At 41.4% G+C, this 20,025-nt stretch overlaps 1 protein-coding gene across 1 annotated transcript in view; it reads right to left on the bottom strand.

The window, feature by feature from the left end:
- Positions 1–555: 555 nt before the first annotated feature.
- Positions 556–20,025, bottom strand: part of ARHGAP26 (Rho GTPase activating protein 26) — a 629,130-nt gene continuing 609,660 nt past the window's right edge. The window contains exon 24 of the mRNA XM_088444111.1: positions 556–665. Within this exon, the coding sequence (XP_088300237.1) occupies positions 592–665 (74 nt within the window). The 3' untranslated portion in view covers positions 556–591. The remainder of the gene's footprint in view (positions 666–20,025) is intronic.

The raw sequence follows: 20,025 nt of genomic DNA on the forward strand, positions 1-20,025 counted from the left end.
GCCGGCATTAGTTTGTGTGTACAAATATATATATATATATTTCTACATACACAGCATGTGCTAAGGCAGTGTTGGCTAACCTTGACACTCCAGCTGTTGTGGAACTATATATCCCAGCATGCCCTGCCACAGTTTTAGCATGACCTAATAGCAAAACTGTAGCAGTGCATGCTGGGTTATGTAGTTCCATAACAGCTGGAGTGTCAAGGTTAGCCAACACTGTGCTAAGGTATTGTTGGTGCAAGTTATCAGATGGTGGATGTCTTATGTAATGTTTAAGGTGTGAGTGATGTGAATCTGCATTGATATGCCCTGTAATCCTAAATTCTTGTAAGGCATATTTACAGTTCCAGTAAATGAAATGAGCATTAATAACTTGGTCAAAGTAATTAAATGAATGGCAGTACCTGACTGCTATTGTTTGCTATGAGATGCAGTGATGGGTTTGTTTAATCGGGATGTAGTCGGCATCCTGGTGCTTAGAATCCCGGTTTAGGTTAGGCTACGGGAAAGGTATGTTAGGGGAAAGGTTAGATTATTTACCTGCATGCATCGGGATTTCCACTGTCGGCGCTGGGACTATGACCGCCATCATTGTGAGTGCCGGGATCGCGTACGCAATCCGTTTAATCTATCGCAACTTCTGAAGAACTGCAGTAGCCATTCTGAAATATGCCAACAAGACATCATCACTTTATTTACCATATTGGATTAAATACAATATTCAGGTCTAAAATATCTTGTAAATTATAGAAATGTAAAGGTCATTCACTTTAGATGCACAGAAATAAATATAAAAAGATTATTTTTGTTAATAAAAATGCATAGTAATCAGTAGTTTTACATTTTACTTTAGTATTTTAAAGCTTTATATCGTCTATTTTTTTTTCCTCTAAATTTTATGATGAAACAAAATATATAGCAAGAGAATGGAAGGCTACTGCAGCTGGATAAACCATACATTTTAATCAATTATTGTATCATAGTGACTTGTACAGTGTAAAATAAGAGATTTTGTTTCTTTTTATAGCGTTGCCTTTTTGTTGATTTTTTTTTAGGGAGTGTTGTAATCGCTGGAAGCTTACTTTCATGAATGAGTTGTATCATTCAGGTTTGTATTGCTGTAAAGTTTGTCACTTGGCTTTGCGGGCAACTCAGTTATTTGCTAAAATGTAAGCAGAATTAAGCTTAAAAATTAGTTGGACTACCCTAGTAATGGCTGCCACTCTGCCAAAACCTTTCCTTATGACTAAATCAGAGCGGGATGGAAAGTTGGGGGCTTATGTGAGGAAGTGTAAATTTTACCTGATATAACTTTTTTTGGCAGGAAAGCTTGAATAGCAGTCATCTGCATTTCATTACTGTGGTGGGATGAGCAAACTTATTAACAATGAAAAGTGTGTGTGTCGTTTCCCCTAGTGAAATATCATCTTAGAATTATCCCTAAGGGGGAAACTTATCAAACCTTATGAAGAGTGGAGAAGTTACCCATAGCAACCAATTAACTTCTATGTAGCATTTATCAAGTACATTCTAAATATAAAAGGTAGAAGCTGATTGGCTGCAACTTCTACTCTATTTAGAAAGTTTGATTAATTTCCCCCTAGGAAGGTAAGAGATTTGTGACTTCTGTTTTATCAAGTTAACATTACAACTTTACTAGCATAGCAGAAAAAGACCATCCCTTTCTGCAAAAATAATAGACAAAACTAATTTTATGAGCAACACAATAAAAGTATTTACAATAAAACAAAATATATATTTTTCTATTTGCGCTTTAAAAAAAAAAAAAAAAACTAATTTAGTCAATAAAGGATAATATTCTGTAATCAATGTTAATGTTACTACCATAAAATGACAACAATAAAATTTTATATTAATGTTTTTTTTTTCCCTCTACTTTAAATCAATGTGAGCAAGCGCTGTGAGTTTCTACCCTAGCATTGTATAAGGTGATCTCTCTTTATTGTCTATGCTTACACTGTTGTAAAATGATGATTTAAGATGGGCTTCTACTGTAATATAAGCTAAGTACTCATGAATATATTACAAGTAAAATCATTGCAGTAAGTGGCAGCACGTGTGTTTATGCTTTGTTTCTTAAAGGCTTCTTCAGTGTCAGTTCATAGGATATGCCCCACTGTAATCATCATTCATCTTAATGGCAAGTCTCTTCTGTCACCCATTTAAGTTACAAAAAATGCGTAGAACACACAAAGTGCATATTACACCCATAAATAAATAAAATGTATTGAAAGAACATGTGACTTGCCATAATAGAAAGCACATTGCAATTACCACTGAAGATATGATTTTTACTTATACCGCTTTTATACCTAAATTCTGGGTCTGACCCGGAGGTTGGAACAGGGTTCCAAACTGGATCAGACCCGGTTTTTAGCCGGCGCTGACCCAGGAAATTCCAGAGTCTGCAGTTTGCCGGCTCTTCCGGCGTGGAAGTGGACGCTTTGAGATGACATCATCTCAAAGCGCCACTGAAGCCGGCCAATCGGCTGTCATGCAGCGCTCTCCAGGTAATCATGACCCGGATCGCGCCGTTTACACTGCAGGGTTTAACAGGTCATTCCCGTGTTAAATCCTGCAGGTTACCTGGGTTCGATTGCCGGGTCACTCGACCCGGGAATCCAACTCTGTCCGCTTTTACTCTAAGGAGCTACCCGGGTTTTAGCTCCAGCGTAAAAGGGGTATTAGTGTTTTTTGGAGAGTGAAGGAAAGTGGCAACAGTGTGGCCCATATTCTTTAAAATGGTTTATAGAAAATATACTAAATCTAATTTATATCTAAACACGTGTAATATGGAATTATTAGGCTGCCTCTGATGGTTATCATTTGATAAATTGATTTCCCAAAGCCTCAGAATATGCTGACCTCCTGTGAGATAACTTGTGCTGCTCTATATGTGTACTTCACAAATATATATATAAAAAAAAATTGCCCATTTCAGACAATTACGGCTTACATCCCTATAAATAACATTTGTACAAAAAATCCTGTAATTTAACTCTATTCTACATTTGTTCGCCGTACACACATTTGGAGTTTACATGGTGTAATCCAACACATCCTTATCAAAGGAGCCCTGGTGTGTAGTTTGTCCAAGTAATCCTGCTCAAGCTGTATGTCAAGATTAATTCTCAGAATAAATAAATTATATTTAAGGAATCCTTGTTAACAAAGAAAGAATTTACTTTACTCCACGTTTTTGTGGCAATTACACCAACGCTTTTAGCACAGACCTACTAGTTCAGTTTATTGGATTTAGTTATATTTTCCGAGAAAGTATGGGAGTGTATTTGGAAAATAAGGTAACTGACAGGGTAAAGTTTTCCACTCTGTTTCTGCACATAAATTCCCAGATGTTGTCATGCAAGTCAGATATATATTACTTTGGAAATTAAAATACACTGATTATACATATAGAAATACAAACTTGCACTGTAAAAATATCATGCTAATCCAGATATTGCCATCGGAAATGCCCTTCCGCAGGACCCTGTATTTTAGATTTTGAATACTGCTAATTATTTTTTAAATTGAATAAGTTGACAGAGTAAAATGAACTCATATGGTGTAATATTAATCTGCCAGCTCTCCACAAGTGCACAACAGGTTCCTGTGAGTAGATTCAGAATATCACATGGTTATATATGTCGGCTCTGGCATGGGGATGTAGTCTGGAAGCCGACGGTCTAAATGCCGACTGCCGGCTTCCAGACTCTAATCCCGGCTGGTACTAATGACAGGCGTCGAAAACTCGACACCTGTCATTAACCATACGCCGGAAAACCGACGCCCGGCATACCGAACGAACGTAAGCTGGGCGCAGACAGCCGGTGGGGGGGGGGGGGGCGACTTAGGGTTATGCACACCCCTGGGAGGGTTAGGCTAGGGGAAGGGGGATTAGGGTTAGGCACTTGGGGGGGAGGTGAGGGTTAGGGGGTAGAATTAGGCTAGCGATACTTACCTTAGGGACGATCGGGATCTTCACTGTTGCCGGGCTGCCGGGATTTGAACCATGTGGCCAGCAGTAATACCTACTACACACCTGGCATGCATGTAAAGTATCTTCCTTGCACATACTTACAATATACTGTAATTGCAAATACTGCAGTTTTATATTATAAATGTATTGGAAACAACCATTATATAAACCTATATCTAGTGTGGATAAGACTGAGAACAAACACACACATTCTGCAGTAGATGCATGTATGTGGCGTACTGTCACTTTTCCTATGCAAGTGCCCATTCTCTTACTATTCAGTAATTGTGTAAATCTATGATGGCAGCAGCATATAGTAATTGATATTTAAGTACTAAGGGGCTTATGTATCAAAGCTTGATGTGAGATAAAATTGTGAAATATATATCACTAACCAATCAGCTCCAAACTATCATTTCTTAAACACAGCCTGCAACATGTAAGTTAGAAGCTGATTGGTTGGTGATATATATCTCACATCAAGCTTTGATACATATGCCCCCAAGTACATTACCTTCTTGGGCAGATGAATCTGAGTTGGGTGTGGATGCATTCATGCAGCAGCTAAACTACACCTTCCTGTTGTGACACTGGCAGTCATAATAAATACAGTTGTATTAAATTATAAATTCTTTCCTTTAACAGTGCATGGTTTCCATTTTTCCTAGTTGGTGCACAGGTGTATTCATTACTGACTGACACATTTTGAAAAATTCACAGGTGGAGCTAATTATTTCACTTGTGATTCTGTGAGGAGACCTGGAAAACATGCACTGTTAGTGCTCCCTGAGGAATGAGGTTGGGAAGCACTGACCTAGAGCATAACCATTTTAATATTTTGTAATCATGTCTGGAGAAGGAATATATAGTGTAATTCATCTGCATGCATTGCATTTAATCCATCATGTTTGTAAAGGTTTATCTGCCAATTAGTTCATTTCAGCTTTGGTAATGTCATACAATAAATGTGATTTGAAAAAAGCAATCTTCATTCCTGGAGATGCCAAGTAATATAGTTTACTGCACTTTTAAATCCCATAAAAATTGCAGTCTATTAATACGCGTACCTCCTTATGGAATACTGTAACTAGTGATAATCCTGTGCATCCTGAGATGTATATGAGAGTTTTACAAGTGGAGATGTTGCCCATGGCAACCAATCACATTCTTTCATTTATCTAGCACCTTTTAGAACATGGGTCTTCAACCTTTGGCCCTCCAGCTGCTGTGGAACTACAGATCCCAGGATGCCCTGCCACAGTTTTAGCATGTTGTTATATCAAACGGTGGCAGGGCATGCTGGGATGTGTAGTTCCACAGCAGCTGGAGGGCCAAAAGTTGAAGACCCCTGTTTTAGAAGATAATAGCTAGAATCTGATTTGTTGCTATGGGCTTCTAAAAACCCGCACTTTATCTAATTTGAAAAAGACACTAGGGGGTATATTTACTATTGTGATTTCATTTGTTTTAGTTGAAACAAGTGTTAAACTGAGCTTATGTCAGGTAAGCTAAGGTTATGTGGTTGCTTAAAATTATTATTACCAGTTATTTATATAGCGCACACATATTTCACAGGCCCCAGTGGAGCTTACAATCTATATTCCCTACCACTAAACCTGAAATACAATTATACATATATATATATATTTATACAGGAAAAAAACAATGACAAATGTTAGAAGTTTATCAGAATTGAATATATTTTCAATAATGTTGGGGTTATAGGGAAGTTTTACAAATTTACTGTGTTCCCAACGGAAATCCCTGCAGCCAGCTACTTGCTTCAGGAGGCCACAATCAATATTTGACATTTTACATCTACGATAATAACTTTAAAATTTTAGGCCGAGTGGTACTTTAAATAAAAACAAACAGATATGAAAATGAGAGCACTGGCTATGTTCTGCATGATAGTACATGCTCTGTCTGCTTGTGGGGCGTTTTGAAAACCCAGGGTACATAGACATGTCTAGTCTTCTCTACACAATGCTATGTCTATAGAGAAACCACTGGGTGTTATGCTAAGTGGTAATAGTTCTCATGGAATGGGTTACGGTCCAATCCCGACAAGACAAGATGCCGACTAGCGCTGGTAAGTACCCTAACCCTCCCCGTCTCCCCCCCCATCCATAACCCTCCTTTAGTGGTGCCTAACCCTAAGTCCCCTCTGGGGGGCGCCTAAACCTAACCTCCACTAGCCTAACTCTCAAGGGGGAGGGGGTGCCTAACCCCCCCTTCCCCTAACCTTCCTTGGGGGGTGCCTAACCCCCCTTCCCGTAGCCTAACCGTAACCTTCCTCGGGGGGTGCCTAACCCTAAATCCCCCCAGGAGTCCCTAAACCTCCCCCCGCAGCTAAGTGCTAAAATGCCCGGATTTACCTAATTCGGTCTGTCTGTCTTCCGGCGTTGGGATTAAGATATATCGGTATTTCGGCGTCTGTCTTAAGTTCCCCGTCGGGCTTTAGCAGTGAGGATATAGACTGGCGGTATTTAGTCTGCCGGTCTATTAACTGCATCCCAGTTCTCATATATCAGCTGTATGCGTCATGAGGAACCATCAGTTACATATAGCTAAGGAGATGGTGATGTCTTCAGTTGGAATCCAATACTTTGGGCATCATTTATCAATGAGTGATATTCTTGTTATCACTCATTACTAATCTTACTCATTGATAAATCTGGGCCTATATATGAAAATTGAGTGGGAATAAGGCATCCATGCAGGGGATCTATAGGTGACTCCTTGGAGGCCGCCATTATGCTTTGAAAAGATAATAGATGCATGGGCAGTGAAGAAAAGCAGCACATGGGCCCCCCATACCCAAATGTTGGTATGAGCCCTGGGAGGCACTGTTCCACCACTGCATACATGGATTCCCACTTTCAATCCTAATGGCAGCCAGTTAAATGAGGTCAGTCTATTAGGGATAGCCCTAGATTTGACCAGATTCCTATAATTACTAGCATTGTAATTATTATTTTACCTTTACCAGAGCCTGAAATAGGACTGATCAACTGGAGACATCCTATGCCTATAAACATTGATAGAAGAACAGATACAGAGTTTGGTCAGTGTGTGCATATAGAGTAGGGTAAGCAATAAGCGGCCCCAGATGTTTTAGAACTACGCATCCCAGCATGCCCTGCCACAGTTTTGCTATTTGGCCATGCTAAAACTGTTGAACTACACATCCCAGCATTCTTTGCAACAGTTTTAGCATGGGCAAATAGCAAAACTGTGGCAGGGCATGCTGGCATGTGTAGTTCCTCAACAGCAGGGGGAGACGATTATTGCCCACCCCATGTAGGTGGTAGAGCAAATGCAAATTGTGGAAGCAGATTTATAGCTGCATCCTAGCTCAGCTCTTTCTCATTGCAAAAATAAATCTGCCCATTCATTTGTGTCCTGCATGCAAGCGCCAACAGCGTTTTCCCTGCATGCCAAAAGAAAATAGCGTTTGCATCACATCATCATTTGTCCAGATGCAAATTCGCAATCTTTAGCTATATTTTTACCAACTCTAAATGAGGCATATAACATTCATTGTCACTTGGTATGAATGCCAGTCTGTCTATACCCAGTTCTAATGCACTTTACACCCGCATTGTAATATAGCAACTAGGTAATCCACAGCAACCAATCAGCACTTAGTTTTCATCTCAGTTCATATTGTTTTCACCTAAATGTAATGTTATTAAAGGAGTTGTCACGTGTCCTTTTCTCCTTTGCTTGTATAAAGATTGTGGCTCCTATCGGATAATCAACTCTACTGTGTGTATATATCTGTATATACATACATACACACACACCCACAAAGGGGACACATGCCGATTGTGACTTACAATACTTTAATTTTCAAGAGTATACATTAGTTCTAAATGTTTTAAAACATTCTAAAATATGTCACAAGTCTCTGACTATAACTGACAAAACTACTCTCCTGCTAGAACTATAGTGATTATTATTCAAGTGATTATTACAGTTGGTGTCATACTACAAAGGAGCAGCATAACACCATCATAAAAAAAGAAAATTAATTAAGCTTACACTCATGGAGCCATGGACTACATTAATAAGAGGGTGCAAATCCTTGTATGCCGTATCCTCCAGGGCACTGACATAGGAGTACTAAGCTGTAAAAAAAAATAAGAAAAAAGTTTGGTATATCCGTTATACATTTTTGTGTCTTGTGTCAATTTGAGTTTCACGTGTGGGTGAAACAGCAGCTACAGTATGTAAAGGCATTTGTGTTTTTTGTAAACTGCGCTTATAGACCAGCAATCGTTTAAATTGCAGATGGTTAACATGGTCAAGCTTTAGCATTGTTTGGCTATATATTAACTACCTTAACCCTAATCTGACCATGGAAACAAAATGGAGTCCATTTTTTGTTTTGTTTTTTTCAAGTGTCTTTTTTCTTTCTTGTTTCATTTCTGTCAAGTTGATTTTTTTTTTTAATAAGGTTTTTTTTTTTGTATGACTTCTAGATTGTTATAGCCAACAATAAAAATAAGTACAAGTTGTTGTTGTTTCTTGATTTTTTGTGTGTTTTTAAAATACCCTTTATTGCAACAATGACCCTGCTTATATGAACAGATTGAAAAGTATGTCAATATTCTATTTTGTATAGGATTATAAGAAATGCATTATAATGGAGACAGATATGATTCTATAATTGTGTAAGGCCTTATTAAAAAAAAATAATAATAGTTAAAAGCCAATTTTTGTTTGTTATCAAAGCATTAGTTGTAAACTATGTATAAAACTTTTTCTTTAAACTGTTTAAAATGTAGGGTTTTTATACATGTTGAATTAAAAGTCTGTAATAATGTTTTTGTTTTCCCTTTATTTTGTGAAGTGTTGGACTATTAGGGATGGGGGGAGGGTTGTTGTTTTTTTCCCGTGTAGAAATGTTTTGCATTTATATGCTCTTAATTTGCTGTTTGGGTAAATCAGAATCACATTTGTATAGATGTTGCAGTAGATGTGGTATGTGCTGCAGCTCTAAATAAAAAGAAACATTGAAATGACATAATAAAACCCTGCTTTTTCATTAAACTATTTCTATTTTTCATGTTTGTTTTGACTCTTGCTTATATTAGTTCCTGCATACTGAAAACAAAACTTGTAAACACTAGAGATTAAATTAAATACATTTAAGTATCTATGTACTTTTGTACGTAATTATTTCACTTGGATTTTAAAAATATATTTACTAGATGAATAAATCCTGGAAATTGTGCTCACAATGGCCTGTATATTATAGGACAACAAAAATATACTGTAACTCCGATGTGAGTTGGCAACTGTACAGATGCATCACAATACACTTATTCTAAAATCTCATCAAATATCCCCATTTAGTGCGCCATGGACTCTGCAACATAGCTGCATCAAAGTACTAATCCTAAGTACCTAGTACACTATAAGTGATCTAAAATGCAAAACTGAGGAAAAATAACAATGGGGACTGTGTAATCCAGGGGTGTCAAACATGCGGCCCACCAGCTGCTGTGGAACTACATACCCCAGCACACCCTAATAGCAAAACTGTGTCAGTGCATGCTGGGATGTGTAGTTCCACTGCAGCTGGAGGGCCGCATGTTTGACACCCCTGGTGTAATCTGTGTCATAAAGGAAAAGACCGGTCCGATACGAGTGACCATTGTTATGGTGTATCTCCAACTTTAGGAATATTTTTGTCACAAAGGAATTAGTATAAACACTTAGTACACTATATGCAAAAATCGAGGAAAAGTGCACTACAAGGAATTGTACCAGGTATTAGGTGTCAAAATAGCACCAGAGAAATAGGGAAACATTTTTAGGGGCACATTAATTGTTTCAGTCTAATCACGAGTATAGTAAAATAAAGACCGTCACAGAAAAAGCCAATATAAAATCCACTCTAATACCCTAATGAAACACAAACACTATCCCCATCTTATCAGCACATACCTAAAATGTTTATGATGCCAGGCCACGAAGCAACGAATGGACCCACGCTCTATTATGTCAGGAGGAAAAAATTTTATGTCCTGTGTAATATGAATTTAGCAAAATTTCCTCCTCAAGCCGTATTTGGCCATGAAATTTCTCACATTTTTCCAGCTGATTTTGGCCTTGTATATTCCCTGTACAGGTTGAGACTCCCATATCTAAACTGCTTGGGACCAGGGGTATTTTGAATTTCGGAATATTCCGTATTTTGGAATATGTGCATACCATAATGAAATATCTTGGGAAGGGGACAAAAATCTAAACAGAATGCATTTATGTGTTATATACACCTTATACACACAGCCTGCAGGTAAATTTATACTATATTTTCAATAATTTTGTGGCTCAAACAAAGTTTGTGTACATTGAACCATCAAAAAGGAAAGGTTTCACTATCTCAGTCATGCTAACAATATTCCGTATTTCAGAATATTTGGATATGGGAGACTCAACCTGTACTAACCCAATCATACAACACAGCAGAATGAATAAATAGCACAAAATGTAACCTTACAAATTCACTCAGAAAGGTGACTTAAAAATCAGAATTACATTGCCTTAACTTTCCACCATTGCCAAATAGCCTGTTAATGTGCAAAACTTGAACACAAAATACTCATCTATGATGATTGATCAAGTGTATATTTTTCTTTAAAAAAAAACAAACACTATGCAATAATTTACAATAACCAATTAGTATAGCATTCATAAAAAAGGGCCACCATTTTGTACCAACCACAAAATTAAATGTCAATTATTATAGTCTAGATGGCCCTTAAACACCCCAAATTCACAAATGCCTGATTGGGAATTGTGGCTAAATAAATAAATAAATCAGACACCCAACAAACTACCACAAAACTTATGTTCCAACAAAACTTGTGCAAAATAGTTTGTTGCCAAAGCGCACTAAACAAGGTATTAAATCATGATATATAATTAGCATTACACAAATATCAGAATCAGTAGTTCCAACAGGGCAACGAGTTTGAGAAGTCCTAACAAAGACACTTTGATCCAAAGTTCTTGTGCAGTTTCGGTGTTGGGTGTACATATGGTTTTATATAAGATATGCATTTCCATATTGCTTATGTGCACAATAACAGTATGCGTACATCCTTATCACGTCTTTGCAGGTCTTAGACTTACAGCTCATTACGGCTGGGGAGGACGGAGGTGGTAGGGGATTAGAGGCTGGTAAGTAGAAGCTATGCACATTAGGAATGTTATGTAATCGCATCTCAATCACACATGAATGTAGATGCATCTGCCAGGAGACATTGGGTGGAATGCATCAATGTTTTGCATTTTGGATGAAATGCATCCCACCATGATCTTATGTATAGAGACGTTTAGTAACGCCGTATGCATGTAGATTTAAGCAAAGGATAGCTCTTCCAATAAGATCTGTCCTTTGCAGTTTGGGGGCTTCAGGTTTATGACCTGGGAGTCAGGGGCATAACTAGGTATTTGAAGGCCCCATAGCAGAAGTCTATTAGGGCCCTTATGTACCACCTAATGGTGAAAAATGTATATAACACATGTCACTTTGACAATGTAGATGGGCCCCATAGCAGCTGCACCGCTTGCACCTATGGTAGTTATGGCCTTCTGGGCACGTGCAGCCAGCATGCACAAGCCGCGTGGGACCCTGGGAGGGATCCAATAAGATCCCTCTCTGGGATGTCTCCAAGATGAAGCCCATAGGCTTCTATTAGACATACAGTGATTGCTGTCAAATATCCGAAAACCAGATTTGCGGAGGTATGACCGTTTTTTTCGGTATAGTGTATCCAAATTGTGACGATGACCATCACAAAATCTAACTACTTCTAAGTGACTGTGTCTGGATTGACCTCCAGCTGATAGTACTTCATTCATTAGCATTATTGCTGCTCTATTACTTTAATAAAATTAATAGTGCGCATTACTCAGTCCTCATTTCTATACTGGCTGCTGCAGAAAGGATTATTCCCATTTAATGTTTAACCCCTGCATTGCTAAGTACTAATAGGACTTGATCTTATTATCATTCTAAAGTTGACCATACACCAAACCAACTTTCTGCCAATCATCCAACTAGGTAGGTGTATGGGAGCAAACGTCAATCAGCCATTTGCTCACAAACGCATGAAAACATTCATCATTCAGACAAATTGGTTAAATCGGTTTGCTATAAAAAAAAAAAACTTGTTTGAACAGTTTTTGTCCATTTTCCAGTGTTTGGGAGTAGTCCTCAAGCGCCACCAACAGGTCATGTTTTGTGGGTTTCTTTAGTCATGCACAGGTGAGTTAATCTATGTTGCTGCATCAGTAATTATCCCACCTGCTTCCAGAGAAAGAAATTGTCAGAAAATGACCTGTTGGGGATACTTGTGGATAGAGGTTGAGAACCACAGGCTTAAATGATGGAAGAAAGGATCTATGGCCCTCATTCAGACCCACTCGCGAGCGGCTGTCCGCTTGCAAGTGGGTCGATGGTCACCACTGCGCATGCGCACAACAGAGGGAACTCCGTCGTGCGCATGCGCGAGACCCGATGAGCGAAGGACTTTCCTTCGCTCGGAGTGTCTCATCAAAGGGGGCGTGCTGTCGATGGTGACTGACAGCACGCCCCCTTTGGTGGGCGTGCCGGGGGCGTGCCTGCCAGACTGAGGCGTTCCCTTGGGAACGCCTACCGTCTGAAGCCGGCCCCACTGACATCACTAGTGATGTCAGTGGGAGTGATTTTGGCTCTGATAGAGCCAAAATCACTCCTGGCCTTGCGGTTGAAAACCCAACCGCAGGCTTTTACTCGCAGTTCAGTTCCATCATTTTGCACGCTCGTATATGCTGTGGGTGGTGACCCACAGCTATACGAGCGTCCAGGAGGACGCTCCATATTAATGGAGGTGGGCCCTGATTCAGAGCGAGCGCTCTGGTCAGAGCGTCCGGCTCTGAATCAGGGCCTATATTGCTTGTACTGTAAAGCCATTAGGACTCACCTGCTCCTAGCAAAAACACTGCAGGCAACTGTAGAGTGCCAGGGAATGGGTGGGAGAGAGCAGTTTCGTCCCTTTTCACAATGTCACCTGGTGCAGGGAGGGATGCTGTGCCGAAAGGGGGCATGTCCTTACGGGCAGGGGACATGGCCTCTCGTCCCGAACCCACATGGTCCCGTGCTTATTAACTGGGGGAAGGGGGTGCCGGAGGTGTGGACTGCCCTGTGTGCAGTGTCTGCTCCCTCACAGTGTCAGGAGCAGAGTGCTGTACTTATGCTACAGTGCAGCACCCGGCTCCTGTCACTGAAGGGGAGTCTGCACCTTGGTGTCACCCCTCGGCTGGTGACACCCGCTTGCGGCCCGCACCCCCCTTGTGAGGCCAATGGAAGCAGGCCCGGTGATGGGGGGACAAAGGGTATGCCCGTACCGGGCCCCGAGGTCCAGACGGGCACAAAATGGGGCTGGGGCCGCCGGGACCCATAGCCGCTGCCCACCCCCAACTCCGCCTCCCTTGTTGCCTGGTCTGTGCAGCACTGAGCTCTTCCAGGTGGCTCAGCTGTGGCCCGGGCAGGGCATGATCTCCAAGTGAGCAGCGCGGCGGTGTGACATCAGGTCACGCCGCCGCTCGTTTTCCCTGCCCGTCAGGCAGGCTGCACTGGCCAGGGGACTTCTAGCAACAACCATGAGGAGTCTAGGTGATGATAGAGGAATAGGGACATGGGGCAGAGAAAGATAATAGGTGCTGGGTAAAGAAGAAGGTGAAAGGGAAGCTGATAGGGGCTGGGGCAGAGGAAGGTTAAGGGGGCTGGGGACAGAAAAAGGTGATAGGGGCTGGAGGCACAGGAAGGTGATGGCGACTGCGGGTAGAGGAAGATGATGGGGGCTGGAACAGAAGGTAATGGGGGGGCTTCTGGGCTGAGGAAGGTGATGAGGGACTGAGGATGGCTGGCTGCATACACCATCCCTCCTACCCCTGACAGCACTGCCATCAAGAAGACCTTGGAAGAGACGACAGACAAGCCTGCATCGTCCGTGACAGAGACAATGTGGTAAGTCATAGTGTATTTTTACTTTATTTAAAGGCTGACATATCTTTCAGTTAACATAATCATGCTTCACATATCACACATGCAGGGGGGGGGGATGTGCGGTATCAGGGGTGGTGGTGAGAAGGTGGGGCCCCCAGAAACATCTGTACCGGGCCCCGAGATTTCTGTTGCCGGCCCTGACTGGAAGAGAGCACTAAAAACGCACCCTTTCTACAATACTTGAACCCACAAACTCAAGGTATTCTTGTTTGAAAGTAGGTGTACCCTCCATCAAATGATGTGGCCCTGAAGTTATTCTTTGGTATCATGTATATGTACCATAGAATATCCCCTACACTCATTGTGGTAGCAGGGTGCTGGCCACGCCCCCGAACTTATGATGTAATGACATCACATTGAGGGGGCAGAACTGCCAAGACCAAGAAGAAGAGGAGTGCCCAGGTTTCTAAGGACGTTCCTTGCTGCTCTTAAGGCTGCAGGCAGGGGCGTCTTTAGAGGGGATGGGGCCCGTGTGCATTCCCCGTCCAAGGCCCCCTCCTCTCTTCCCGGCAGAGCATTAGTAGACTCTGGGCACTAGAGTATGCCCGGAGTCTACTGTGCATGCACAAAACGCCAGAAAAATGGCCGCGGTGGCCATTTTTCCAGGTGTTTTGTACAGCGCTGACACCTGGCGCGGGACCTCGGAGAGGTACGATTTAAATAATATGGTTGCAGGGTGTGCACCCATTATAGATACTCCCCTGCAGGGCTATGGCAACAGCTGTTCTGCAGGGTGCTGTTCCAGGCACCCTTTAAACCAAAAGCCAATTATGTAGCCCCCTAGGCCTTGCTCCATAGGCGACAGCACCATTCGCACATCCCTAACTACAGCCCTGCCTACACTGCAGAAATCAATACTAAGTACAGGGATGGGGTAGAATTTCCCCCATAGTGGCTTTATTAAACTCATGGGTAACCTCATGTGAAATAGTGGAGTACCTCATATATGTATGTCCTTCTGCCCTTTTGGGATTGGGGTGTTAAATCACAAATATTTGTGCAGACAAGATCACAAGGAAGGTTTAGGATCAGTTCAAATAGTGTACACATCCCATGACCCCACAGGTATATAAAGTAACATTAAAGGTGTTTAAAAGAAATGTACATCAGTGACTGAGGATGAGTCCACTGAAGGTAATCAGATACAGATAATAGTAGTCCAAATTATCCACTCATGTTTGGCAATAAAATTAGTGTTTAGCCCACACGTTTATACAAGGTAGTTTACAGTCTTGCTTATATATTGTTGGCTGGCTCATATAGAACTTAAGTGGGCTCTGCTCAATACAGATAATACAGTTTTTAAAGGTCATCAAGTGTGACACGGCCCTTAGGATCTACTATGGAGCCGACACAAATGCTGCAATGCAACAGTTGGTGATGGGAAAGTGGAACCCAATTGGACAGGTGTAGGATAGCCAATTTGGTGCCACATTCAGAGTGTATCCGCCATACAGTATGTCAGTAAATGTACATTTATTCCTAACTTACTGTTTGAGATTTATTCGATCATCTATGCCCACGTCATAACATATTTTGCATTCACTTAATTTTCCTCCACCATATGTTTAAAACAAATATTGTAGCAAATAAAGGGAGAGGGAAATTCCTTACTAATCATAGGATCAAGGATGCAGAATAAGTTGTATTGTGCACGTTTTCCATTTCTGAGCTACATACATAATGTGCAATAGATGGCACAGTGATTCAAAAAAGTTTGGGAACCAGTGGGATAGGTATTAGATAAAACACATACAGTATATGGTAAAGTACAATGCCAAAAGTCATGAGACAGCAGTATGGCAGGTGATGACATCTTGGAAATGCCCCGACCTGCATTAGTTGTAACCTGACAACTTGTGAGTCAGTTTGAACATCGGCAAGGCTGTTCATGGAAAGAAGACATGAATTATCGATGTTGCGAACGGGGCATGATAGAGGGTGTCTGCCGGATGGGACATTCCATTTCTGAAGTTGTGCAGACATTCAACATTCCTTGATCTATGCTGTCATGTGTGTACCGGGAATACCTTATAGAAGGCATTACCACCCACCATGGATAGCGCAGTGGCTGACTGTGGGAGCTTTGTGATGGTGAACACCGGCGTCTGGCCAGAATCAACATCTCCCTAGAGGTCTTCCAACCACTTATGGAATCAATGCCATTTTGAGTTGCTGCATTTCACCGGGCAGGCGGCGGGGTTCTACACGACACTAGGCATCTATACCATGACTTTTGGCACTTCAGTGTTTAACTACTGTATCACTGCTACATGCCCAGGGTGTGAGACTGGTCCACAGGGGAAATCCTCGGTGGGCCTTACTGCCTATATGCCCCAACCCCTCCTTTAGGGGTCAGGTTCCAGACAGTGCACTTGCATTATACATTGTTGTTCCTCTATTGAAGCGTCAGTTACCAGGTGGTGCAGAACCACTGATATACATGGGAGTATTCACTACAGTGCTTTGCGGTTATCAGTCTGGTACATTATCATGTATGCGCTATACCAGTATTTACTATATATGTTTAGAAAGGAGCCCAGACCTTGCACTCTCTAATGGTTAGCCAAGCCATTGTAGTTACTGGCCACAACCCCTATGTATGGGCCCCTACCAGTGCATTCCCCTGGTGGGCCCTTCACGTCCCAGTCTGACTCTGTACATGCCTGTAAACCTCACCATGCTCATGATAATCAGTACCAGACATGGGTTTAAAAAAAATATAATCGTGTTGCAGCATGACTTTGGTGACTCAGAGTAAAGGAAGCCATACACTGTGCAATAATCGGCTGGTCAGGCCAGTAATTACACAGTGAATAGCTGCAACTGAGCAACAATTATCACTATGTTGGACATAAGAAATCTTCCAGCATACCTAATGCTGGGCATTCACGGCCAGATAAAATGTCTGTCAGACTGACAGACATTTTATCTGGCAGCCTGCCAGCTGCAGATGTCACCGGCATACACTGTGAGATTTCTCTCACAGTGTATCAGCCCGACATCCGCGTTCAACCCCTGGGGGAGGAGACATTTCCCTGTTCCTTCCGTAGGTAGGACACAGGAAATGTCTGTCTGTCGGCCGCGACTGGGCATACACTGCTCAATGCGGCCGACAGTTTACCGGGAAATATCGCATCGGACGGGCATGCTGGACAATCCGGCATGTCTGACCAAGCAATATTTAACCCTCGGTCGCCCCCCACACGCTACAATTATCGGGGCGATCCGCTGATATCAGGCGGATCGCCCCGATAATTGTAGCGTGTATGGCCAGCAAAACAGATGCGATACTTGGTGCTCAGATCTAATATTGGATATACTCACAGTCAGACAGAGAGACCAATTATCTGAAAGTGTATGGCAATGCCAGATAATTTTTCTGTCTGTCTGTCTGATGGTGAGTTTTCTCTCACACTGTATCACCAGCATAAGACTTGAAGCAAATGACCTCACACTAGCTACTGTATTTTCAGTATAAAAACAATGAAGAGCACTGGGCAGTGGTAAATAATTTATTACTCAAAAAAATCACTTTCAAAATACATATAATAAAATCTTAATAACATAAATTGACATGTGCACAGGATAAAATCTGGCCAGACTCGATAATATTAATAAGGCACCTTAAATGCTAATGAGACATGATTAAGCAAGATGGTAACATGCAATAAAGGGTTAATGGAAATGCATATGATTAACTGCAAAGCGTCTCATACATCCAGCTCAGCCAGCATTAGTACAATGAGTGGGAGATGTTAGTACTGTTTCTATAATCTGTATTCCAAATGAGTGTTAGTTATTGATGCTACTAAAATAGGGCTTAAGTGCTTCACCAGTTACTTACATACATTTTAGGAGCTAACTAAAACCCTTCAATCTGTGTCTTAGAATTAGGGAAAAATGTAACTTTGCAGCCTCTGCTTACAGATGGGACATGAAACCTATAACATTGATGTTACCATTGAATCTGCCATTGGATCGTTAACATCAGAACATTAGCCACAATATATTGATTTCGTCCACTGAATATTATTTAAATCACCTATCTCACAAAACATGTGTCTGCTATAATAGAAGTTGAGAGTCACGAAACCACAGCCAACAAGGAACATGCTTATCCTTCCATCTCCTGCATCTGAAGGTGCTAAATGTTATACCCACACGTTGGCGCATTCACACAAAACAGACGCATGACTTCACAGAACATCATCTATTCTACGGAACTACAGCTCTATAAATGGCCTTTATTATATTTAGCTAACATACTTTATAGCATGGATGGAAACATGAAATCAGTCGCTTAACTCAGAGAGAAAGAGACTGACACTATTTGACTGCTCCGCCCACTTGAGCTGCGACTTGTCCCCTGACCAATCACACTCCCCACCCTATGACTCATACATATACTATACATTGAGTCACGTCACACACACACAGTGGTGCTTGCCAAGTAATCCTGACTCTGAAAGGGTGGACGGGGCTGGCTAAACGATAAAGCCAATCAAAAAACAGTGACAAAACATAGTATCTAAACTATTGATTGTGAGTAAACATCACCCTCTCGCCGTCGATGGCACAACCATTGACCATCAGAAATAAACCATAGATAGCAATTCACAATTTTACTTCTTCCCACCCAAATAAGACAATGGTTTCGGAATTCAAACAAGATATTTTTTGTTTTCCCCATGGTACCAAACCCATGCAAACTAGGAGCTCGATTTAATGCATCAGGAGCTGGAAAATATGGAACGGCAGAACCCTCCACCTCCAAGGCAGTCAGGTCTCATTGTTACATCATCTACTATGCTCCTTTCACCACAGGGAACCAGACATACTGTATTAGGGTCACAACTTATATTAGACCACACACACAGATTGATAACACCCAGTTTATCTCATCAGACTGCAGCCAGATATGCACTACTCCAAATGCATTCTAAAGAAAGTACAGTGTACATCTCCTTCAGGGACAGCACTGTGCAGATCTACGATGATCTGGTGCCTCCCACTTTAGCTAAGTAACCAGACTTTAAATAGAAACTCTAATGCCTCAGAAACAGGACCCAAAGCCTTTCACTGTGTGATTGTTTCACTCCTAGAAGTTAGTAGAAAATGAACATAGTGATCCAACATAGTGATCCTGGATCTACTCTGCCCCTCAAATCACAGCCAGCCCAGAGCTGGGCCACATGGACCAGGTTTGTGACTTACAAATCATAACCCTACTGTGTTTATCAGTTTGCCAAAAATTGGGTTATATCAGTGGTTCCCAAACTGTGCGCTGTGGCACCCTGGGGTGCCTCGGGACACTTGCTGGGGTGCCTCAGGATGGTCGTCCAGTATCAAATCAAATTATTTATGGGCAAAGTAATGTAAATGTGTGGACAAACAGAAGTGCAAACCTGTCCACCACCACATACCTGAGAATAAGGATGACAGGAGCACATTTTACTTCACTTTACTACATTTTTCTGAATTTCTCAATAAGAAACGTTTGGCTTAGGGGTGCCGTGAAAACAATGCTGATACTCTAGTGCGCTGTAATTCAAAAAAGTTTGGGAACCACTGGGTTATATGTTATAGCATATTGTTTTACCACTTGTTCCCAGGTTATTTTGTTATACATGTCTGTGCTATATATTAGCCTTTAATGATTTTATCTGAGGAATTGCTTCTATAGAGTATCATGCTTTTACATCTGGTTACATATTCTATAAATGGGCTACATTCCCACAATCATTGCTACTGTACAAGCTGAAATGCTTATGTGTCAGGATAGTCTTTTGTACTTAACCCAGTGGGACAATTATCTCCTTAGGTATAATAAAAACCCACCTCCATTTACTACAAGCATCTACTAACTAAACTGAGGGAAATCCTGAAGGAGTCACGTCACTGAAACATCATTATCTCCTTGTTGCTGTTAATAAGCTTTTCAAATCCTGTA

The sequence above is a fragment of the Taudactylus pleione genome, unplaced genomic scaffold, assembly GCF_031769625.1.
Source record: "Taudactylus pleione unplaced genomic scaffold, aTauple2 ptg000349l, whole genome shotgun sequence".
NCBI classification, from domain to species: domain Eukaryota; kingdom Metazoa; phylum Chordata; class Amphibia; order Anura; family Myobatrachidae; genus Taudactylus; species Taudactylus pleione.